The sequence below is a fragment of the Channa argus genome, chromosome 5 (assembly GCF_033026475.1).
Source record: "Channa argus isolate prfri chromosome 5, Channa argus male v1.0, whole genome shotgun sequence".
In the NCBI taxonomy this organism is placed as follows: domain Eukaryota; kingdom Metazoa; phylum Chordata; class Actinopteri; order Anabantiformes; family Channidae; genus Channa; species Channa argus.
In genome coordinates, this window is record NC_090201.1 from 24,416,515 (window position 1) to 24,441,294 (window position 24,780).

Consider the following 24,780-nt stretch of genomic DNA (forward strand, 5'->3'; position numbering starts at 1 on the left):
AAGTTGTGTGCCAAATGTATGTGTGTTTATTTGAACTCAGGTGCACACTGATAGTCTTTGTTGTTGTAGAGATTCATCCTGATGGACAACCCCAGCAAACTGTACACTGTCATCCAGGAAGACCTGCCAGCAGCCAATGGAATAATTCACATCATAAATCGTCCAATCACAATCATGCTTTTGCACGAGCCTCCTCGAGATGAGACGGTGAATAAATAGATAAATTCAAAAGCTTTTACAAATGATACAGTGGGGAAAATAATTATTTGCTGATTTTATAATTTTGCCCTATAATTTTTATAATAGGTTTATTCTAAAGGAAGGAGACAGAATATTAACCAAATATTCAAATAATGCCCATGATATAATTGTTTTAAAATGAGTGGCATTTCAGTGAGTAAAATAAGTATTTCCTTCCCTACCAACCAACAATACTTATCCCACAGACTTGATATGTGCTCATGTGGTGCAGAGATTAGTCCTGTTAATTTACAGTAGAATGTGTTCCTAACAACAACTTGTTATGTGTATACAAGACACCTGTCCACAGAATCTCTCCTTTAGAATAAACTATGATAAAAAATTATTGACCTTTCATGTCTTTGTAAGTGGGCAATATACAAAATTGGCAGTCTAAATATAAGTGCATTAGAATAAAAACAAGAACAAAAGTCTTTTAACAAAACTGAGCATTGTTGAGATACACACACACACACACACACATATATATATATATATAGATATAGATATATCTATCTATATATAGATAGATATAGATATAAATATATAGATATATATAAAATGGGTGGTTTCTTGGTAGCCAAATTGTCGCTTGTATTACAACAGTTCATTACAGCATCCATTTATAATTGGCAGTCAATTAGTTTTCTTCTTTCCCTCTCCTCAGTTTGCTGATAAGACAATTCATGAGATTCTGAATAAAGATGCAAAATACAACCGCTTCCTATCTCTGGTTGATGTGAGTATTTTGTTGTAGCCAATATTGCATTTGGTTCCCCCTATATAAAATTTGTCATTTTTTTCAAAATAAACAGTCATTTATTTGTAAAAATATATTGCAGCTACAGATGTTTTTCAGAAAAAATATATTTTCAAGTTTAGTTTTTGTTTTTAAGCTATCCACAATTGCAGATGTCTGACTAATTCTAAACAGTCTTGTAAGCACAAATCAGTACTGAGTAGTACTGTAAATTGGAATTGGAGTAACTTTAGCAGCTGTTACCTGCTCTTTATTTGCATTATTGATGGTTAGTTAATACTCTACTAACACTAGGCAAACCCATTATTAGAAATAGTATTATCTTTGTCAAATTGTATATATGCATATATAACAGTAAATTTTAATTGATAACTCACTGTTTCTAAACAAATATGACATATTTGCAGAACTGCGGGGCGCCGCCTCCTCTGCGGGGTCCAGGACCCCTGACTGTGTTTGTCCCCACCAACGAGGCTGTGGACAAAGCAAGAGATGGCAGCATCCTGTACATGCTGAATGATGTAAGGACACAGGGAGGGGTGCTGGGTGTAATTTGTACTCAGTTTTCGTTTACTTAACCTATAAGACTGCAAAATAGGCACGGATGGCAAAATGCAGTATGAGAAATGTATTGATTTACCAGAGTTTGTCAGATTTCAAGATGATCCCCCACCTTGTAAGAGAGGTAAAGATTGACCTGCTGTAAGATGCAAAGCCATTTTCAAAACAGTTACACTGGGACTTCATTATTTCAGTGCTACTTTCCTTACAGTGCCGAAAATGTATTATCTTTTTTCCTTTTTATTAGTTGTCGTTGATTGTAAAAAAGAAACATTGGAGAAAAGGCAGTGAGTTCTAGTTAAAGCCAAATGTTTATCTTTACTGAGGCTGTTTACAAAACCCTCATGTTTTAGAAGGCATTTTTACAGGGTGCCTCAAGTCTTAATGGGTTAATGTTCGTACTTACTGATTAGTATAGATGTTTTTATGCAGTTGCTTTTTTTTAAAATGTCTTTGTTTACATGCTTTTTCTTAAACAAATTTTATAAAGAAAAACAATGTATCTCAGTACCTTGTGGTTTTAAACCTTAAGGCTTTTGTTCCTATTGATATAACTTAATCTAAGTTACTATTAAATTACTCTTCTTTTTGTCAAGGCAAAATATAAACTTCAGGAACTTCTCAGACACCATGTTTTCTCCCAGGCTGTGGTAAGACACCCTCCACATATTTTCCATCAATCCATGTATCTATCAGCACATTTTCTCCTGTCTAGCAAGTTGGTATAAAGCAAGATATCTTATAATTTTCCTGTCTTAAAACAGTTTGAATTTGGTAAGTTAAGGAGACAATCCATTTTAGTATAACATTTCTCTTTCTGTTTTTAATCTTTTACTGATCTTTAAGAGGGTGTTGCACTAACTGAAGCCTCATACACTAGCCTCAAATAAAATTTAATATATATTTTTGCAAAAAGCAATGTCTTTGGTCTAAATCATTTACATGGTTATGGCATTAGCACTATTGGCCAATATGAACAGGATAGATTATTAAAGTTAAAAAAATACCTGCTAACAATCATAACAGTGTCATCAAAAAATTTAATTTTTATCTCTTACTTGTGAGCCGTTTCGGATAAAAGCGTCAGCCAATGGACATATTGTGCCACTCTTTATAATTTTACTACCATTAAGATGCTAAGAACATCAGAGTCATCTGGTTGGTTGATTTTGTGCAACATATTGGAAAAACGGGAAATTGTAACACCAATTTTTGTTTCTTTCTGTAGCTGACAGTCGATGAGTTGGCTGCTCTTCCTCAGATTAAGACAATGGCAAATCAGATAATCACCATTTCTGCATCTGATGATGTGAGTGTTTTGAATTGTTATTCAGAGTGTCTATCAAAGTTTCTTTCGAGTTTTGAATAATTAATTTCTGTTAACAATACCACAGGGTGAGATCCTGCTGGGTGAGAAGGGCATCCATCTGGTGAGCACTAACATTGTGGCGTCCAATGGGATCATACATATGGTTGATGGGCTGCTCTACCCACCCTCCATCCTTCCCATCCTGCCTCATCGCTGCGATACTATTGAGAGCAAAATCACCGTGGTGAGGACAAAAAGGCTGAAAATCACATCAAACAGGCAAACATACAGAGAAAGAAAAATGTTAAGGAAACACATGTAATAGGGCATCTGCACAGAATATAGGCCAAAGTAAAGATGACACTGACATTGGCTCAATGTGGTTAATTTTAGCTTTCAGATTTGTAACGTTAGTTAAATAAATATTAACTACTGTAGGTAATCAAACTATTTCACGGTTTCTGCAGACCGATTACAAATGCTGAAACCTAATTGTAAAATACTACTTTAAGTGTTGCTAATTTGTGTGTGGGATTGTTTGTAGGGTCCATGTGTTCACTGCAGTTACCTCAGTGAGACTGAGTGTCCAGAAGGCAGCACTGAAATGGTAAAACACATGCACAATGACACTTTTTCACTGTTAAATACAGAATATGGAGCAGTATCAGATCTGTGCTCTCATTTTCATGGCATGACAATAAAACATATTATCTTAATTTAATTAATTAATTTAATTTAATTAAAAAGAATTGACTTAAGTACTTGAAGTATTACAATAAATCACTTTTTCTGATACTTTGCTACTGTCATATGCTACAAAAATAATTTTTCTACCATAAGATGTTTTGTGGCCTATAAGGACATGAACTGAAAGCAAACATGTCTGTGTGTTTTTTGTCTCTTAAGGTCAGTCACCAAATTGGCTGTGAATACATTACATCTCCTCTCAATCCAACACTGAGTAAAGGCTGCGCCAAATACTGCAACACCACCAAACAGGTCAGAGGAAAAGCAGTGAAAACTGCATCAGGACCTTTTTATTTTTATTTTTCCTTAAGCGCCCTCTCATGAGAAAGTGTTTTTTGCACTTTAAAATAACACATTATTCAGTTACAGTAAGCAGCTGTTGTTAGCACTTTTGCAAATGGTAGAGTGTGTTAAACCCTGTCTTGTCATTTTTGCCCTCCTTTTGTACAGTGCTTCATCTTTATGTTGAAAAATGGGCTACGCTGTTTTGCTATCAGAGGTTTTCATTAGTTGTAAAGAAATAGAAACAAAGCTTAGCTCATTGTTTTGTTATTTGCTTTGTTTCACGGATCATATAGTTTTTATACAGTTTCTCAACCACAGCAGGTAGCTATTTTGTGCAAATGTCTAAAAACCTGCTGTGAAACATATATTCATCAGGAGCTGATGCAAACTATAAACGGATCTAAAAGAAGAGAAAAAATTGAACTTGGACTTATTATGTGGTCAGAAAATCTGAAAACAAATAAGTGTTGAACCATATCTGCTAGATTTGTGAATTTTGAGCTTCCTAAACATGTATAGCATATCCACTTCAAAGATAATCAAATTTCAATTTTCTCCTCATCCTCAGTTAATGCATTTGTAAGTCAAAAAACAGACTAGAATAGTCTTTGCTTTTGCACTGTTCTTGCGTCATTGCTTTTGTTAGAATCTAATTAAGTTTTCTAAGAAAAGAGTTTAAAAAATACAAAGATTAACACTTTTTACCAAAGTATGCACATTTCTTATGTAAAACTCTCACATTTTTCTCTACAGTAAATCTTGCAGGGGTGTAGTTGGTTAACACTGTCGCTTCACAGCTAGATGGACGCAGAGCCGTTCTCAATGGATTGACATGTTGTCTCCATACTTTTGTTGGTTTCTTCTCTATGATTATGTAAACTATTATTTATGTTTAACAGATTGCAAAGTGTTGTACAGGTTTCTATGGTTCAGACTGTAAACCCTGTATTGGAGGATTCCGGCACCCCTGCTATGACAGAGGAACGGTGAGAAACATACAACTCTGTCACTAAAACTTGGTCTTTAAACTGATGTGTTTCATATTAATTTAACATTTTTTTCATTACATGCAGTGCTTTGATGGTATCCATGGCAATGGCTCATGCAGCTGTGAGTCAAGGTTCACGGGTGTTGCTTGTCATATCTGCGCAAATTCATCCAAGCATGGAGATAACTGTGATGAAGGTAACAGCACGCTAGGATGCTAGTAGCAGTGTCTATTCAAAAGTAACCATGACCTAGACTATATAAGCGACTAAAAAACAACAAAATACATGCTGCAAGTATGTGTGGCAGTCATGTCATATAGTGTTGGGAAATCCAGTATTTTAGGTCACCCTAAAAAAAGGATATAATTTTTTAGAGGGGCCGATGGTTAGCTGTAATTTGTGAAAAGCTAACTTCACCTAAGAAATACTATTATGCCCTGTTCGAGATTTTTCAAGAGTCAGTAAAAGTATCACCACAGTTATTTCAAGTTATCTTGACTGGTAAAAATATTGTTACATCGAATAGCTGCTTAATGTTTCTCAAAACCTCAGGGAAGCACCAGATAAAAGACATTCTTTAAAAGGATTCAGCCTCTGGGACCATGATTTTCTCACCTGCTCTCAACAGATGAATAGTAGACATAGGCACAATGTTATTGCAGTAATACCTGCCCACTGTACAGATGGAGCTGCTCAGAACTGCTGCCCTCAGCTGCCTGTCAGAAAGGTGTCACCTGAATGTTATTTAGTTTTCACCTTTTTATCCGCAGGCCCCCTTCTCCTGTTGCCTGATGGGGGGTTTAGACATTTCAGTCTAACAGCCCCTTTCAATCCCCATGCATGCAAATCCAAGGTACCATCATAAGGTGGTTGTTTGCTCACAAAAACACATTTACACATAAACTACAGCTTGAGCTGTAGGGGCCATTATGTAGACACAGGAAATTGTAGGGTCTAATTAATTTCTTTAAGCCAAATTATCCCAGTTGTTGCAACTTTAAAGATGTCACGACCTTCTCTTCTTCCTTGACTAACAGTAACCCAATTTCCACCGGTGCCCTGTATGTCAACAGCACCGGTGGAGGTAATTTGTAACCCGGGCCCCGACCGATCTGATATAGAAGTCAGATTCGGTGTTAACTATCTCTTCCTCCTTCAGTCAACATGTGTTTCCATTTGCAGCCTCTTGTTATGTACATGCGCTGTTGGAGAAGCTAATTAGAAACCTGGTTACACCTAAACAAGGCAGGGAATCAGCCTTCTTCATGAGAAATCTGTCAGGTTTTTATAATCCCCTACCCCCTCTTCAGAAAACTCTTTAACCAGCTTTTTATCATAGTCCACTTAAAGTTTGAGTGATTTAAATACACAGCATCTAGTAATAGCAACATAAACACAGGAAAAAAGTTTCATTTTCTGTCACTATTCTATAAAAATTAGTGAGCCATGCTTCCACAGATGGAATAGGTTTTATTAAGAGAAGCCCAGGTTTGAACACATGAACTCCTACAGTTTCAGGCTGCTTCAACTGTATCCTTAATTTTAAATGTAACCTCTCAAATGCAAAGGGAGAATGTACCTGTTGACTGAGAACTAATTGTGAGCAGAGGGTGTGGTTGGTGTGTTTTTATCTGGTGTGAAACTGTACCAACTGACAAATCTTAAATTGGCATGTCTGTATGTGTGTGTCCTCAGAGTGTCGCTGTGTCCATGGTGTGTGTGATAACCGTCCAGGCAGCAATGGTGTGTGTCGAAGAGGAACTTGCATGGAGGGATACTTTGGAGAAAACTGTGACAAAAGGGCCACCCCCTGCAACTCTGACGGTTTGCTGGAACACTGTCACATCCACGCCTACTGTACATTCAGAGGACTGAATACAACGTAAGATACTTCTACTACTACAACTCCAACTACAGTAATTTGATTTTTGTTTATTCTTATAACAAAAGTGTGTTTCAGCCTTTATTATATTTTAGTCACTTATCAACAAATAGATTTGGTTTCCCTGTAGTAATCTAACCTGTCAGTCCACAGACTAGTATTAAATGTAGCAAGTTTAATTTCCTTTTAGTTGTACATCATTTGAAAGGGTACTGCTTTTTTGATGCCATCTTGATGTTTACAGTGTATTAACAGAATACCCACTATCCTCAGTAAATCCAGCTGTCATCACGAGCTCAGCTTGTTGTAAATATTTCTGCATCCCTTACTATTTACCAGCTCAAAGGAATGACCACAGTAAATAATCAAATCACACACTTCTTGCTTAGGCCGGCCTCCCATTTTTTCTTGTTTGTCCCAGATAATTTGTTGCTGTCTCCTAAAATTGTATAATTCTCAGTGGCATTGTAGACGGATTTGGTCCATAAATCTAACCTGTCAGTCCAAAGACTAGTATTAAATGTAGGAAATGAATTGTTGTGACATTCCTCAGAGACTTTCAAGTTTGCCAGAGAATGAACGTTGATCCATGGGGTTTGTGCTTCAAAGTGAAAAATCTTCATAGCTAAATTGACAGCTTTGATGTATAACCATGTGTGATATGTAAAAAACGTTAACACTCAACAGGTCAAAAGTATTATCATCAGGCCAAAAACATCAGCCCATGCTGTTCTCTGTTTTTGCCATATCACTGTGGTGGTGTCAGCTTTGACCCTAGACCTAGTGTTGTAGTCAAGACCACCTTAACCAAGACCAATTCTTGACTAAGACCTTAGTGTAAGCAGACCAAGGCATAACATTATGTGACCCCCTGTGGAATTTAATGAAATCAAATACAACAGCTCTGCCATGGATTGTACTAGGATATAGTATATCAGTTTTTAGGGTAAAACTGTCATAAAGGTGATAATTTTGCTATGTGTTTGTTATTGAGGTCAGTGTCCATGGAGCAGTTTAAATAATTAGGACATCATATGTTGCTGTAAACGGTACTGCATGTAGCATGTAGTGTTCATGTTGGAGCTAAACACATGCTAAATTTGTCACCACATCTCCCGTCACCCCAAACCTACAAAGTTAACAGTGCATTGGTCACATCCCATCTCACTATTAAATAAGCTAGTGTCCTGAAACATTTGGTGTATATAAACAGTTGGTATAGCTAATATTGGCAAAATCTCTTTGGGTAAGGAATGAAGATATTTTTAAGAGTTTTGCTACAGAGGCATATTGCTATAATATCTCATCTATACTATATTACCAGTTTTCCTTACTGTAGCCTGGTTCTTTAGTCATCTCTGATTGTTTAATAAATGATTGATGTGATGGATATTTATTGTATATTGGAATTGGCTGTTAATAGGATTAATTATTTGGCTGGAAAATTCATGTTATAAAACTGTTTTTTTTCTATTATTTTCTCCACCACATTAAGTATATCATTGAGGACTAGCTACATGGCAAAGACTCCTGTCTGCACTACAGTTTAACAGCAGCACAAGAAACTGCCTCCAAAACTGTCTGAACACAAGCTGAACATTATCACCTTCATGAAGGAGGATTTACTGCAGGACTGTTGCATTAGACTGACTTAGTTTGAGCCCAATAAACTTACAGCTGAGTGGGAATTTATTCACCAATATCTACAACAGCAAAGTCACCACATAAGAGTGTATGATATCTCCTTAATCAAATGGAAACTGAGTTAAGGTTAAGAAGAATGAATTTGAAATCCGTCTCTATCACTGATCTCTGTCCTCCTCTGTGAGCTGCTCATGGGGACTCTCTGCTGACAGTTGTTACCGGGTCCTGTCTGGTTTGTCTCAGTGTCCACCAGAACCCGTGGCACATTAGGTTGAACAGTTAGCGCATTAAGTGCAGCACTTCCACCTTTAGGTGGATGTAAAGTAATGTGTTTGTAGCAGTTAACGATTTGCAAACACGTTTGTTGTGGTGAACAGATGTCGGTGGTTAGGGGAACCACGGGCACAGCTGACATTATCGCTTTTCTGTACATTTCTGATCGTTTAACGATTCGCTAATCTCAGTGGTGTCTTGAAGAATCCACATCCTGAATACTTATAATATTTAACATTAAAATGCATGCACTGGCAGGTAATTCTTTTAATTGTCTCAGATCCCATGTTCATGCTGCGACAGATGGATCCACTCGGACTGTAAATTACCACATGTGCTGAAAACACCTTACCCTGTTATCATTTAGCATTCAATTAAAGGAGCATTCAGTAATTCCTCAGTGGTCCTTATCAGCAGGTGGCTCTTTTCCTGTTGCCACAACAGCTGCTCTTCAAAATGTAATCTGTGTGTGTGTGTTACACCAGGTGTGTGTGTAGGGATGGATATGAAGGTGACGGTCACTCCTGTACTCCCATAAACCCCTGCCTAAAAAGGACCAGAGGAGGCTGTGACAGCAATGTAAGACTGACTGAAAAGTTTATGATTGTTTACAACTTGCTTGCTAAATAGTCATAAAAAGTGTTGTAAATAAAAGGCTAAGTGTTTAATTTCTGGCTGGGTTAAGCTAAGAATAACCATTTATATGAGCAGAAAAAAATATAGTTATAGTTAAATGGTTTTTTTATAAAATGAATTTGTTATACTATATTTTTTATGGTGTTACAAAAATGTGCAGTTTTCCATAAATGAAAGGGATCTCTCTGTTGAACATTTGTTGTATTGAACTTGTATTGGGTAGTAAAAGTCTAGGTTGAAAATATTCTAATGCTTGGTTTTATTTATTTCTGTATTTAATGTAATATTTAAATAAATAAATGGCATTCTCCTTTTTTTTTTTTTTTTTTTTTTTTTTTTTTTTTTTTTTTTTTTTTTTTGCAGGCAGAATGTGTGTATGTTGGTCCAGGTAGTGTGTCGTGTGTGTGTATTGAGGGTTGGACAGGAGATGGCAGAGTGTGTGTAGAGATCAACAACTGTCAGCTGGAGAATCGAGGTGGCTGCAGTCCCAACGCTGACTGTAACCACATTGGACCCGCGCAGGTCAGTTAGCGACAGTTAAAGATGGTGCTGGTTTGGAATGCTAACTACATTCTGTCTACCAGGCAGCCAACACCGGAACCTTTTTGAAAGCTTTTTCAATGTTTGTCTCTTTTGTCTCACTTTAATTATTTATGTTAACAAATATTACAACAAACACCTTCAAAAAAAGGGACATCACAACACTAACATCAACATTAACTTGAAGTTGATGCTGTGGTGTTGCAATGAAGGTCTGGGAAGGCTTGGGAGTTGGCTTCTCAAGCAGTGAGATAATCTGGCCTGGTTAAATGTGGTGTGGAAGGTGCCTGTTGAGAGCTGTATTAGTGATGACTGGGATTAGTGTGGTTTTATTTGCTTGAAATAGAGTAGAGTGGATGGGATCCAGTTAAAAGGACATAGGATGATTTGAGAGGAGGAGAGGGGATTCGTCGTCTTCAGTTAGAGTGAAAAATGAGGAGAATGATGCTCTGTTTGAGGAAGTCTGTTAGTCCCAGGAAGGCTTTTCTGTAAGTCTCAGTAGCTGAACAGCTGGCTGTGGAGTGGAAGCTGGAATGAGATAATCCTTTTTGACTGCAGACTTCAAGTTTAAGTCTATATGCTTTTTTTCCCCCCTTATGTCTGTGATATGTCTACTTTAGGGCTTTGCTTTAAACATTCCTTTTTGGTAAAGCTTATAGTATAGGTGACACTAACCCATTTTGTAGTGAGGACTTCAGTTTACCATTTATAGTAGCAGTTGAACTTTTCGTTAAAGTTAGGGTTTTTCCTCTCTGCCGTTGTCTAGTGCCTAAATGGGATGCGTTAGGTTTCCTGTATAGTTTTCTGTAAGGTTCTGACCTTCCTAAGTTAAGTCTCTTGTAATAATTTTGTTGTGACTTGGCAGCAAATAAATTTATTGAATTGTCTCGCTCCAGTTAAGCACATTGTTCCAAAACATTGTGTCAGAGCTTGAGTATCAAGTGCTTCAATATACATGTCATAAGTTTGAAAGTTTTGCTGCTAAACTGGGGCATTAGTAAAAAATAAGAATAATAAAAAAATATGTTGATGTTCTACAAACCTATAGGTATGAGAACATTTTCATCTGGTGCCACCTAATAATGCTATAAAAGCAGTTGCAACATTTACACAATTACACATTACACATTAATTGAAATGTAACGTGACTGCCAACCATGATGTTAAAAATACGAGTCTGAGTTTGAGACACAGATCTAAAGCTTCATAAGGCTTCATCCCCTGAAAATGAGTTACTATTCAGCTGGCTGACTGTACATATTTTTGAAGACTGTTTCTTTATGTGTCTTTGTGTCTGTAGAGTGAGTGCGTATGTAAAAAAGGTTATATGGGAAATGGGAATGTGTGTGACCTCATCAACCCCTGTCTTAAGAAGAACGGAGGCTGCCATGAACTGGTACACAAACACACAAACGCACACACAACTATTGGTGTCATATCCTAATTAAATTGGTTTGTGACTGTTGTAATTAACCTTGCAATCACTGCCTACATTGGATACATTTTGGAGTCTTGACTGGGTAAACAACATTTATCAGGACAGGCATCACAAAGCACCTTAACTTTATCAAATATGCCTCAGTGTTACAGAATAGTTATGAGAAAGTTAAGTGTCAGAGTCCAAAAAAAAAAAAAAAAAAATAGAAAAATAAATAATAAAATAAAAAATGTAAATACACAACATAGAAAGAAATAGTTCTAGACATCCAACAATTACATTTCTCATTCTTTTAAGGCAAAGTGTGTTCATTTCTATTCGAGTAAGAAGTCATTCAATGGTAACTGTATGTCTATGTGTATGTGAAAGTTCTGATTTCAGTTCATCTTTTGTGCACTCTATCAGGCAAAGTGTGAGCAGAAAGATGGCGGTGCTCATACCTGTACCTGTCCTGATGGCTATGCTGGAGACGGAGTCACCTGCTATGGATCATTACTGGATGTAAATACTCAAACTAATGAGAAATTTTGGTATAGTGATTATTCTTTTTGGGCCTTATTGTGATCCTTTAATCACAATAAGGGCCAATACAGAGTCCAATATGTGCAGTGGCTTTAAGAAGTATCTGGGCCCTTTTGCTTTTTGCACACTTTATTATGTTATAGATTTAATTTAAAATGAATGGAAAATTGCTTTTTGTCCATCACTATGTACTTAATATATCATCATGACAAAGTCAAAGCATTTTTATTTTTGAAAAATTATTAAAACACAAAAACTTAATTTTGAAAACTGAGATCTCTACAAAAGTATTCATCCCCTTTATTCAGTGGCATAAAAAAGCCCATTGGCAGCAATGAACACTTCCAAACATCTTGGGTAAGTTTCTACAAGCTTTGCATTTTGAGTTTCAGATCCTTTCAACCTCCATCACATTAGATTGTAAGCACCTGTAAACTGCGCACTTCAGGTCCATCCACAGATGTTCTATGGGTTTAAGTCTGAGCGTTAGCTGGGCATCTCAACCAGAGAATTGTCATGAAGCCATTGTCTTGGCTTGAAGTGACTATAAATTCACATAGGAGCAGAAAAATACGCAATTATACTGTAAATATGTGTATCACACAACTCTAGCCTATTGATCTTTTTTTCTTAAGGTATTTCTTTCAAATACTGAAGGTGCACATTTTTACATCTAAGTTTCAGCACAGTCCACAACATGAACAAATACCATACTAACTGTGTGAATGCTTGTGTTCTTAGGAGCTGGACATGAATCCAAAGCTGTACAGTTTCTACAAACTGATCCAGGTGTGTACAGTGTGAGCCAGACTGGCTGTACTGGACTGTACAGTACATACAGTCTGAAGCATGACCAGCAAATTGAATTGTTATGTTTTTTGCTTTAGTTTTTTACCTCAGAACTATAGTTGTAGTAATATGGCTGGTCAGTATTTCACTAAATTACCTTACACTGATAACATTGTTTATTTATGTGTCTTGTTAGAAATATAGTCATTCTGAGGACCTGAGTGGGAACCTCACAGTACTGGTTCCTTCCACGGAAGCTTTGAAGAGCATGAGCTCAGCCAAGGAATTGTTTTGGACTACCCGACATCGCCTGCCTCAGTTCCTGCGGTCAGTTACATACTCACTTTGATCACACCGGCATAACAGAAAAATACACACTGATCCCCGAGTTCAGTATCTTCCGTGTCCTCTCTGTGTCTAGTACAGCGAGAACTAAAGGATTTTCTCCAATGTGTGACTGTGTGCTCAGCCAAAATGCATTTAGTGGAGGAAAATATTTCACTATATGCAATTGAAATGTTGTTGCAGAAATATCATCAATAAAAAAAATGTTTGTAAGCAATTTCCAGACAGCAGATGTGGTGGTCAGGCCTCCTGCTCAGTCTTTGGCAGGATCATTGTAATATCGCTATGGTGTGTCATATATACCAATGTACATTTTCATAATTAAAGATTAGCATTTTGATCCAAATTTACTATTGTTAAAACAGCACTACCTTTACCGCTCTCCTTTTGTTATGTCAAAGCCAAATAGTTTTTTTTCACTGAATCTTTACAACTATTTGCAAATTTACTTAAACCTTATCATTTTTATTTCATAATTATTAAAATGAACTATGTCACTGTAGTGTATCTAGTTTTGTTTTTGGATTTTTCCAGAGTCTAATACAGAGTGCTTGTTGAATTTGCACTTTAACTTTAATAAAGTACTACTGATGGTCAAGGCAAACAAATACTCAAACTCTAAGCACTAAAAACCCGGCGAAAGTAAACAAGAGGTGTAATAGATATTAGGCAGTGTCTAGAAAGAGTCTAGAGTCCAAAAATGTGAAAATAGGCAAGCTACCACAGAGAACATAAAGAACTTCTAGTAACTAGGGAAACAAAGCTGGTACATGTGTAAGATGGCTAAAATAAAAACAGGTGTGACTTGTCATGGGGAATGGAGAACAGATGTGCAGCTGGATCAGGGAAAGGGAAATAGTCTGAGGACATCTGGTGTGGTGGATGGAAGGTGGTAAAATACAGCAGGGCTTTTAGAAATGCAGGGTCTGGGGAAGTGGGAGTTTGGCTAAACTGACAGAGGAACAGATTGAGCAAAATAAATGGAAACAGGGTCGAATCATGAATGTATGATTGCTATATCAGTTTATTTTGATGTATTAGCCACCACGCCAGCTAGACTCATGAGCTAATGTGTCTTGCTAGTGCTACCCCATTCCCATTCCACCAACCATACAGTTTTGCAATTATCTCACAAGTAGGTACAAAATCAACAAGTTTCAGAACTAATAAAAAACAATAGAAACACTGAATTGATTTCACTACCATGTACTGCCAAGTGTATAGGCCTAGCATGCTATGTTATGCCTCTGTACCGTTAAAGCTTTATTGTTATTTGAAAAAAATATCAGTGTTATATAAAATTATCAGTGAACCATAGCATTTTGTTGGGTGACATTCCTTTATCACCAGAAACACACACTATATTAGTTTACCTCTATACTGCATAATGTATTCTACTGCTACAAACACTAAGACACGTATCACCACTGATAATTGTCCCCAACAAATGCATGATTTCCTGTAGTGTCTAGCTAGAACATGACTGATCCTTTAAAACGGTATATATTTGTAAGCTGGTTTGAAGGATTTATGCAAATCATTGTTGGTTTTGGTATTTCTAGGATATTTGTTTAGAAGCACAGTGTACAATATCACCTGTCGTTCTTTCACTGCTCAGGAAGCTGGTTTATGTGACAATGTGCTTGAGCTGAATCTACCAGTAAGATGACTAACCAGTATTCACAGCTAATTTTGGCTGGTCTGTCAATGTGTAAATCTTAAAAACTTACTCTTCAACTGTAGAACCCACTGCCCAATAACAAAATTTAAAAAATTAAAATAAATTAACCTTCCAATCCACTGCTTTAGGTGCAGTTGGCCACTAATTACCTAATTACTGAATTGTTAAGAAGTGATACTAAGTGAGACCTTTGATCTTGGAGATGCTTCAGACTTCAAGTAACATTTGTAATCTTCCAGGAGCAAGTTAACGTTTTGATGTACACTGAAATGATTACTAACAGTCTTCTTTTGCTGTTCCTGGTTGCAGGGCCCACTTCTTGCCAGGTATCTATTCTTTAGAAGATCTGGAGAGACAAGTGGGAGGCAGGCTAGTCACCCTAAACCTCCCCACCCACTGGGATATCAGCAACAATAGTGGGGTAAGAATTGGGTAATTGTGACTGACTGAATGACTGCACCTTTAGGTGGATTTACCAGGATTACTGAAAGTTTGAAGATTAGTTTTGTATAGAACACACAATATTTTTTTTTTCTCAGGAGGCATTGACCCGAAGCCTCAAAGTTTGATGATCTTGTTACTTTATTATTGATTATATTTTTTAATTTGTCAGTGTTCTCTTGTAAATCTCCCTTTTTTTACTTCCAAGAGACTGGAGAGCTCAGTCCCACATGTAGGCAGTTTAATGAGCTACTGCTTCCACAAATCAGGGACTAATTATACTTAGTTTGCAAGTGTCTGGCCCTTAGACTCAGAAAAATATCACAATAAGTTATCAGACCTGAAATTTTCAGCCCTGGTACAGAGGAAGATATACACACAGAGTTAACTGCTGTTTTGTTCCAGGTGATCTGCATTGGAAATGCCTCAATCCTTACTGACAACCTGCCTGCAATCAATGGCTACATGCACATCATAGACAAGGTAAGACTCAACCTTCGTAACAGCTTGGAGCTCCACTAAAGCAAATGTCATACTGGTGATTAAGTTGTTTTTAGAGAATCAGAGCTAGTTTATACTATTGGTTGTGCTAGGGGTAAGATAATTGTATTGTTAAAAGGGTTCATCCTGTGAAGGATATAACGTTCAATGGGAAATTTGATGAAACATTGGTAAATTTGCCCCAGAGGCCCCTGAGAAATGGCATTAAGGAATATGAAAGTCAGCAAACAGGACAATCTGGAGTAGTCAGACCAATTCCTGTTGTAGAAGACTGTTAAACAATACCCGTCTTACATGGGTTGTTAGATTAGCAGTAGACATCTCACACAGGTTCTACATGTCACAAAAGGAGAAAAATCTAAATTAAATCTAATTTAAAATAAACAGTTTCCAGGATAATCAAAATGATTGGTGGGTGTCAATGAGCCATTGGGTATTTTTTGAGACTCCCAGAGCTTCCAGGGGGATGTCAGGGGGATTGGACAAAGATAAAGCAGAAATTAACATTTGTTTGGGGTTTATATAAGTAAAAGAAATACTGAAAAAAACAAAACAAATACATGTCCTCTTGTACCCTGGAAACAAGATTTGGACCGTTTCTTTTTCAGATTCTGGCCCCACCCCTGTCAGACCTCCTGCCTGAACCCCCCACCCTGATGGCCTTCCTGAACTCCTCCTCTAACTTCACTCTGTTCAGGCAGTATCTTTTGGTAAGATATTTATTTATCTATTATGATTTAGTCGTACAGTAATATTTGTGTGAGTTTAGACATGGGCTACATTCACATTAAATTTTTTTGTGAGCAGATGTTTGTGTGTTGAAGATTCACTTTGATGTTTCTAAGTGACATATATCTAATTGGGTTGAGAACATCAATTAGGTCCTAAACTGCCACAGGTACAGAAACAGATGGTGACTATGGGAACATGCAGGAACGGTTAGATTACCGCCTGAAAATAACTTGATAGTTAGTTTTGCTCTCACTTAACCAAGATCTGTGAGAGTGAAGCATATTCATAATAATAATAATAAATCATCAATGTTTGCTCCTGCTTGGGACTAATAATGCATAATATTCCCTGTAGCTGTGTCTGTGGCAGGTTTTGACTTGCTGAAGCTTAATTCTACCCTAAGACACCGTCTGTATGCAGACATGTGTTTGAGGAGACAAAGCTGAACTTGATCCTTCCAATCTTTTGCTTTCGATGCTGTTGACCACAGCTTCATTATTGAGAAGTGATAAGTGAGTCCTTTGCTTCTGTTGCTCATGCCAGGGGCCACTCTGGTCTCTCTGCTGCTTCTAAAATGTTTTCTTTCTCCCCAACATCAAGGAAAAAACATCAGGGGAGAACTCTTTCTTTTGATGCCTTTTCTGTTTCCTCACTTGGAGAAAACGTGGTGAAAGTCTGTATGCTGCTCTCCAGCCTGTTAATACAAGACTTAATATAATAATTAATATAAAATGCAATCCAGAAAAAATATCAATTAGAGTAGCCTTTGACTAATCAAATGAAACAAAACCAAAGGAAACAAAGTCTGCTATTGTTCAAGAATAACACTAAAACTGAAAAAGGTCACTAGTGTCGAACATGAAAAAGTAAGACAATAAACTATAATCATCATGACCCATGATACTAGGGGTACAGACACTAATCTTATGTCCACTACATCATCTGACAAAGTCAGCAGAAATGTGGGGTTATGTCCAAAGCTTGACATAACACCATCCAACCTGTCAAATGCAGGTGGATTTCAGTAATGGTGGGTTACAGTCACTCTTACAAGCCCCTTTGACAGGTTGCCTTATATATACTGTGTATTTTAACTTAAAATAGAACTGCTATGCAACAACATAACAATACAACTCCATGAGTAACACCCTCACAGTGTTTGCTCATTGAGCCATCGTGAAGCCTATCGCCTTGCACTTCCACGCTAGTGACCAAAGATATACAACACCTCAACACTGTAAACAAGACATCCCTTTGGAGGAAACGGTGGAGATGGGAACAGGAGGAGATATGTGGTGGTGATACAACCCAGAAATCAGCCTTTCACAATAATCACATTATTGACTTACTGTAAGATAATGTAAGATGTAAGATATATGGGCATGACTTCAAGAGTATTTGCTAGGATTTGATATCTTTTTTGCGGAGCACCTAAAGCCGAATGCTGTGTGACAAATGCTAATCATCAAGCTAATGGAATCGCTGTTAATGTTTATTTTTAGCTTAAACTCAGAATGGTAGTTGGGCTTCTCTCAAAAGCTGCATCTTCATCTGTGTTTCATCAGTTTTTGTGTGTTTTGTATAAATGTATTGTGATATTGAAGTTGGTATATTGTTTTCTTACAGATGTATCAACTGTCAGCGAATTTGAGTACTTCTGATTTCACCCTCTTGCTGCCAACAGATGACGCAATAAGGCAACATCTAAGAAGGACTAACTCCTCGCTCCTGGTATGTAGAGGATATGAGCCAGTGCAAACACTGGCACTGACCTGCAAATGCGATCAAAATAAAACAGAAAAGAATGCTTTAATACTGGACAGAGGTATTCTGCCTTTTTACGATTTGAACGATAAAACATTTTTTCTGTTATAGTGACAACCCAGTTTGTCACAAGGTCAAAACACAAATTCTACAAAATAAAACTAAACAATAAAAAACGAAAACATAAAATTACGTCATTAGGCATTTTTTCATGAAAGGCAGATACAACAGATTAACTAATTGTTCTTGTTTTTCTTCACACTCCCTGGTATATTCTAAGCTGAGTGTAGGATATACATTCAGCTGACAAGTTTGATGATAATTTATAGTAGCAGTGCACACTTTTGTGACTTCAAACCTTTCAAATATCAATCCATTCTCCACCTCCCTGGTCTAGGTTAACTCTTAATCAGATTCAAGATTCAAACAACTTTATTAATCCCAGAGGAAAATAGCTTTGCCTTGTTACAGCTGCTCTCAACTGCAAAGAAAGAAAAGAACCACACCCAGAAGAAGAACCATACTAACAGAAAAGCAAAACACTTCTGCATTGGCCAATAAGAACGAAGAAAATCAAAGATAAGAGGTTCAAAATTCACTACTTTGGAATGCAGTGTCATGAATAAATGAACAATGATCACAGCATGGCATAAATAATGATGATGGTCCGAAGTTGGATGTGAGGATAAATAAAACAATGAGTATCTAACAGTCAAAATAATGTGTGGCTGTGCTGAATCTAACAGGATAACATTGCTGTCCATCTTTAGCCCCCTTTTAGTTTCTGTCCCCCTCCTGTTTACGGTACAGAACAGGGGTTAGTGGAATATTTACTGGCCACTGTAAGAAGGGGTCTTCTGTGGCATTCTGAGGAGCCCTTGGTATAAACATCCTCCTTTGACCAGCAAGGAAACTGTGCTGTGCTACAACACCAGAAGGTATCGGAAATGCTGCTGCATGTCTTTGGCAGGTGATGTGTGGTTTAGAACATGCACTCTCGAATTTTTGTAAAAATACAATTCCCACAGTTGCCCCCCCATAGCTGATGTTGTCACAACCCTGGTTTACTGTTCCTTTATATGCTGAGGCAAAGGGAGACCCCTACACTCATTAGCCGAGGAATCTCCACAATGTATTGGGAAAGGAACTGTTTGGACAGTACTCTGCCCCTTACCAGATTAGTAAAAGAGACAGAGAGCTAATCACATTGGTGCGCACTCTCTTTGACCCTTGAAGCATTCAAAGCATACATAGGGGATAGGGGGTGCAATTTCCTCTCATCATATGAGATTCCAAAGGTGTGGGACAGAAGATTTAGAGATCACTTTAAGCACTTATGCTGCATTGTGGTGCAAAATGACCTTCAGGCCAACAGTGGCAACCTGTCTGCAGAATAGGTGCACAGACAATGCACCGAGATCAAACACATGCTTAGCTGCTGCTAAAGGTATGAAAAAAATTCACATGGTTCACAACAGTGTCTTATTTCCATCCAAGTCAGAGTTTCCTGAGTTCACCCTGAGTTACATCTTGATAAGAAGTCTCTTCAGAGTGGTCTCTTTTTTAAGGAGTGTTGAGAATTAACAGTCATAAGGGCAGGGGTCCTGGTTCTAAACGCATATGTGTTTTTTTTAAATCTATAGAAGGTTGAGTGTCACAGTTAAGCTTACCAAGACACATTTAAGAAAGTAGGGGGTCTGCTCTCCCTTCTCTCACAGACAGACCAGTTTGCTACATGGATCAGAAATCTGTCTCTGCAGACTTTGTGTGCTACTAGTGTATCCTTTTTCACCAATCTTGTAAGGCCCTGCTGTTCCTGTCTTTAACTTTTGTTTAATAGTAGTGATTAGCTTAGATCTACAAACAAAGATCTATAAATCACAGGTTAATATGACATCTTTTTTCTTAATCCCAACTACCAAACTCTGATTGGTCAGATGTTTTTTCAGATGGGGAAACATTCATCTGTGAGCACAAATGCAATCATATTTAACCTCTTTCTTCTGTCTGTTCATATGTCTCTGCCCAGGATTCTGATGTGTTAAGGTACCATGTTATTCCAAATGAGCTTCTCTTCCCTGACCACCTGACTAATGGAATGCTGAAGAGCACTCTGCTGGGCAGTGACTACCAGGTCCAATTTCACCTAAACAACAACAACCAGGTAACTACAGGACTAATACCAGCTTGGTAATACTAAAACGGCTTTACACAAGCTTTATCACACCAGAACTTTAAAGATTTGTCTATTAGTTTAAGGACCACCCTTTAGATTGATTTCCTTCCTTTTAGCCAAATATAAGTATTATTGCATTTCTATTAAAATCAACCTGCAGCAAGATAAATTAAGAATTTTTTCCAGACAAATTACAATAGAGTATTCCGGTACATAAACCTACCAACTAGCCAGAGGTGTAAAGTAACCAACTAAAAATACTTTCTTACTGGACCAGTGGGGCATCCTGCAGCAGCTCCTTACAACATTTACATGAAGTAATGCATTTGTTTGATAATGCAGTTAATTCTTTAAAACAATCCATGTCTCTATTCTATCTAAAAATTTGTATGAAACAGAATAACTCTAAATAATGCTCATTGTTTTCTGTAACTACTTTTAACTACTTTTAATTATTTAAAATTGGATAGTTTTGAATTATATTAATAAACTGTATAAACATGACACAGGATCCAGTTAGATTTGCACAGAAAGAGGCTGATTGATACGTACTTTTTACATTTAGTGACATGTCAGAGCCTGTATCATTTCACTTTTTACTTGAGTCGAATCAGTATTTCTACAACAGAAGTACAGTACATTTCAAGATCATTCTAAAAAATTAAGTAAGATCTGGGGTCGTTTAAATAGTAAAAAGAATTAATAAAACACTAATGGGATTGAATACCCATCTGTAAGTGATGTTGATTGTCTCTCTTCTGTCCTTCAGACAGCTGTGAATGAAGTTCCTCTTGACGGTGGTTTCATTGAGACGCAGTATGGAGTCATTATAGTCCTTCCTCAGGTCCTCAAAATCCAACGCAACAGATGCAGCAACCAGATCACCCTGCAAGTCAATGTAAGGTTGGAGGGAGTGATGAATGGAAGGTTTGATAAATGAATGAATGAAAAGAGTTGCTAAATGTACGAATGGATTGATGAAATAAAATGGATTATTATGATTATTAAAAGAAGATTAGACAAACAGATCAGCAAGGGGGTAATTGGACAGATCAACTAATAAAAGGATGGCTGGAGGGATTGATGGATGAATGTGTGTGTTCAGTCAGTCAGAAGATAGAAGATAGTAATTCACTGTCTTTGCCGACTCCACTCATCTAGGATGGTGGTGAGTTGGTCATTGTGGCCATTATAACTTGACAAGGATAAGGACTATCTCATCTTTTTATAAAATAAGCAATGGTGGTGAGGAATTTATCTTTTGTAATAAAGCGCAGTGCTTTTTTAAAATGCCAATTTAAGTATACCTACTACATCATAAGTGTTTAAATAAAACAATGTATTTCTATTATAAGCAATATTCAGTTATTAAGTATTGAGTTTACTCTAGTTTATTATGGAGGGGAATGACTGTTATAGCTGTTTCAGCCTTGTCGATCGATCGAAACAGCTGCATTTCTAACCAACTTTCCACCAAAAAATAAATAAGAAACAGGACAGAAAAGTGCAAATACAAAACAATAAAGAACAAAACCATGAGTAAATACATAAATTTGATGGATGGAGTTATTGATAAATGGACAAGTGGAAAGGTTGTTTGTTCCAGCTATTCCAACTGCTCTGTCCTTTCTTTCCCTTCCTCCAGGGAAGGTGTTCAGACTGTGATGGACCACCTCGATGTCTCTTTAACTACAAGCCAGTAAGAAAGCTGTTTGTCCACAGGAGGTGGAAAAAATTACAGGAACACATGTGCAGAACTGCAGGTATGAGATTTTGTTTTTAATGTGTTTTTGCCGTGTTCTGCTGCAGATCAGAAGTAACTTCCCAAAAAAAATGCGGCCCAACTGTGTCTACAGGAAGCGGGTCGGATCCAGGAGAAAATCTGTGCATGGCTGTGCCATCAAATGTCTTCGGTTTACAATGGTTTGTTGACAGTAGCACTACTTGCACCACAGTTGTAACAAATAAAATCAAGTAACTGAATAAGAAGTAAAATTACTATCTGTTCATCACGTTTGGTCAACCTCTCCTTGGAACTGAGTTTTCTTTTTTCATCTACAGTTGAGCTCAATTCTGTTTAAGAGTCTGTTTGACTTTTTCTCATGTCCAGTTCAGTTATCCAGTTAAATATATTGTTATATTCTTGACTACAGTGTTGCTTCTAGAATTAAAGCTAGCGCTGCTAGTTTAAAGCTTAAGAGGCACTGGATTGTGTTGGTACATTCTGGGACAACTACACATCCTCGATGACACTGGTGCTAACCATGGGGAGAAGGCAAACCAAAAAGCAAATCAAATAGTAGCACATAGAATTAAAAATAAACAGACACAAAATTCCCTTTTAGTTGGACCTGCTGCTTTTTCAGCACCACAGTGATGGAAGAGGGGGACAAGGATAGTGTTGTTTGTCTCAGTAGTCTTATAACTTAACTACTATAGTAAAACATCAACACAATCATTTGAAAGATCAAATATATTTACTGTTGAACCATAGCAAAATCACATTTTGTTATTAGACATACTTTGAAGTGTGCTGAAATAACTCAATAATTTTGACATAAAAGTGACATTCAATGTAAATAAGTATTACTCTTGTATTTATCCATGTTTTTTTTTACTTTCATGAAGAACGGTTCATTCAGATAGTTGAAAATTTAAATGCACATATTGACTGTTTAGTAGTAGCTGTGCAGTCAGTTGAAAGAAAAAAATATTAATTAATCCATTAAAATTATTCTTTCAATATATCAGTTATGCAGTCTTTAAAAGAGTAGTTTGTATTATTATTTTACAACTCACTGTTTTGTGCAACACTGTCAGTGCTTCAGAAACATTGTGGCCTTTTTTGTTATGTTCTGAAAAACTGCCTAGTAAACATTTTCACAAAGCCTGTAACACCTATACCTCAATATATATACTTATATATATACTTCAATAAGCCATCAGTTTAATGAATAGATGTTTAAAAGGTTACAGATTTCAGGTCTTAATAGTCCTTATTAATTATAATTTTATGTGCCTGTCCTGCAGGATCACTCCTGTTGCCCCGGTTACTACGGCCACGAGTGCTTTAAATGCCCTGGAGATGTCGGCAGCTGGTGCTCCAATCATGGGGAGTGTCAGGACGGTAACCATGGCAACGGGGAGTGCCGTTGCTATGAGGGTTTCCATGGTACTGCGTGTGAGGACTGTGAACCTGGACGATACGGAGTCAACTGTTCTGCCAGTGAGCAAACGTGTTCTTATCCTAAAAGAAACACTGTTGAATATACAGAAAGGCAGCCAGAGGTTTCTGTCTACCATGAAGGAGGTGTTGAAGCATTGCTTGAAGCCTTGTGGAAGCTGTAGTTGTTGGAAGCTAAGAAAATTTGTATTTTCATATCTTTAAGACAACAAAGTATCCTCGAGTTTACTACTATTACATTGTCTTAGAACTTGGTAAGAAAATATAGGTAAACAGGTGGGAGTCAGTTTTCCACAATTCCATTATTCAACTTCCAGATAACTACACCTAGATGACTGTTATTATAGACCCTTTTAACTTGAGCTTGGTGTATTATAAATTCCAGGGAGGTTTATATAATTCTGTTTGTCACGGATGTGCTGAATTGATTCCTAAATATCTCTTGTCTGCATTAAAACTGAGTGCATCAGTATTCTGATACTGAAACCAAAGTAACCAAAAAACTTTCATAGTTAGCAAAGCTTCACCACAAAAGGCTATACGTCACCAAGATATGTCAGATACCATGCTAACATGTTTGCAGGTTTAAATGTGATTGAAAAAAAAAAACAGTGACCCTAACTCACTTACAATGCTATCAGACTCGATAGACTACCAAACATGCAACACTAGTCACACCTGTAATGTTAACCAACCTATGGAGCTAATAAAACAACGATGCTAACGCATGTCCAATGCTATTGAAAACATCATACATGTGAGGCTAACAAACCTATGGTGCTAATAATCAGTTATGGTTTGCTACAAAAACAAAGCAAAACACCCTAATAGTCAACAAAACTGATGCTTAATGATGCTATGGAGATTCTTGATGGATGAGTAATGTTAAACCACCAAGAAAACAATGCTGTCTCAGCTAAATCTGTGTGTATTGCAGAGTGTGTATGTGACCACGGGAAATGTGAGGACGGTCTGACAGGAAGCGGCAAGTGTGTGTGTTACAAAGGTTGGAAAGGAGCTACCTGTTCTGCAGGTAAGACAAACAGGCAGTGAAATTGTAACTGCAATCAAAATATTATCTTCAACATTATGTCACCTGTAATCTTTTTTTTGTGTGTGTGTGTGCTTCTTAGAGATCAAGGATGATGCCTGTGGAGGTGTGTGCGATGAGAATGCGAAGTAAGTCCTTCTCTAGTTACTTGTACAGCTGGTGTGTGAGAGAGATCTGGATGAAGAACCAATTAGTTTGAAGGAGCTGTACATTTAAGTCAATTCACACAAAACAAGGCAAAAGAAAGTTTTCACCCTAGCAAGTCCACCATTTTGTAGTCTTATCTGACA

The 24,780-nt window shown here is 37.2% G+C and overlaps 1 protein-coding gene across 4 annotated transcripts in view; it reads left to right on the plus strand.

The window, feature by feature from the left end:
• stab1 (stabilin 1) overlaps window positions 1–24,780 on the plus strand; it is a 75,462-nt gene that overhangs the window by 16,223 nt on the left and 34,459 nt on the right. For 3 of the 4 annotated variants that reach the window (XM_067503177.1, XM_067503174.1, XM_067503175.1), the window contains 28 exons: window positions 70–207; window positions 908–979; window positions 1,408–1,521; window positions 2,158–2,211; window positions 2,790–2,870; window positions 2,956–3,114; window positions 3,415–3,477; window positions 3,777–3,869; window positions 4,802–4,888; window positions 4,976–5,087; window positions 6,587–6,773; window positions 9,176–9,269; window positions 9,690–9,848; window positions 11,167–11,262; window positions 11,710–11,805; window positions 12,568–12,615; window positions 12,812–12,942; window positions 14,951–15,062; window positions 15,488–15,565; window positions 16,192–16,293; window positions 17,942–18,046; window positions 20,109–20,243; window positions 21,025–21,153; window positions 21,901–21,954; window positions 22,065–22,178; window positions 23,286–23,481; window positions 24,377–24,472; window positions 24,573–24,618. In XM_067503177.1, the coding sequence (XP_067359278.1) occupies window positions 70–207; window positions 908–979; window positions 1,408–1,521; window positions 2,158–2,211; window positions 2,790–2,870; window positions 2,956–3,114; window positions 3,415–3,477; window positions 3,777–3,869; window positions 4,802–4,888; window positions 4,976–5,087; window positions 6,587–6,773; window positions 9,176–9,269; window positions 9,690–9,848; window positions 11,167–11,262; window positions 11,710–11,805; window positions 12,568–12,615; window positions 12,812–12,942; window positions 14,951–15,062; window positions 15,488–15,565; window positions 16,192–16,293; window positions 17,942–18,046; window positions 20,109–20,243; window positions 21,025–21,153; window positions 21,901–21,954; window positions 22,065–22,178; window positions 23,286–23,481; window positions 24,377–24,472; window positions 24,573–24,618 (2,951 nt within the window). The remainder of the gene's footprint in view (window positions 1–69; window positions 208–907; window positions 980–1,407; window positions 1,522–2,157; window positions 2,212–2,789; window positions 2,871–2,955; window positions 3,115–3,414; window positions 3,478–3,776; window positions 3,870–4,801; window positions 4,889–4,975; window positions 5,088–6,586; window positions 6,774–9,175; window positions 9,270–9,689; window positions 9,849–11,166; window positions 11,263–11,709; window positions 11,806–12,567; window positions 12,616–12,811; window positions 12,943–14,950; window positions 15,063–15,487; window positions 15,566–16,191; window positions 16,294–17,941; window positions 18,047–20,108; window positions 20,244–21,024; window positions 21,154–21,900; window positions 21,955–22,064; window positions 22,179–23,285; window positions 23,482–24,376; window positions 24,473–24,572; window positions 24,619–24,780) is intronic. The other variant, XM_067503176.1, reaches the window with a different exon arrangement.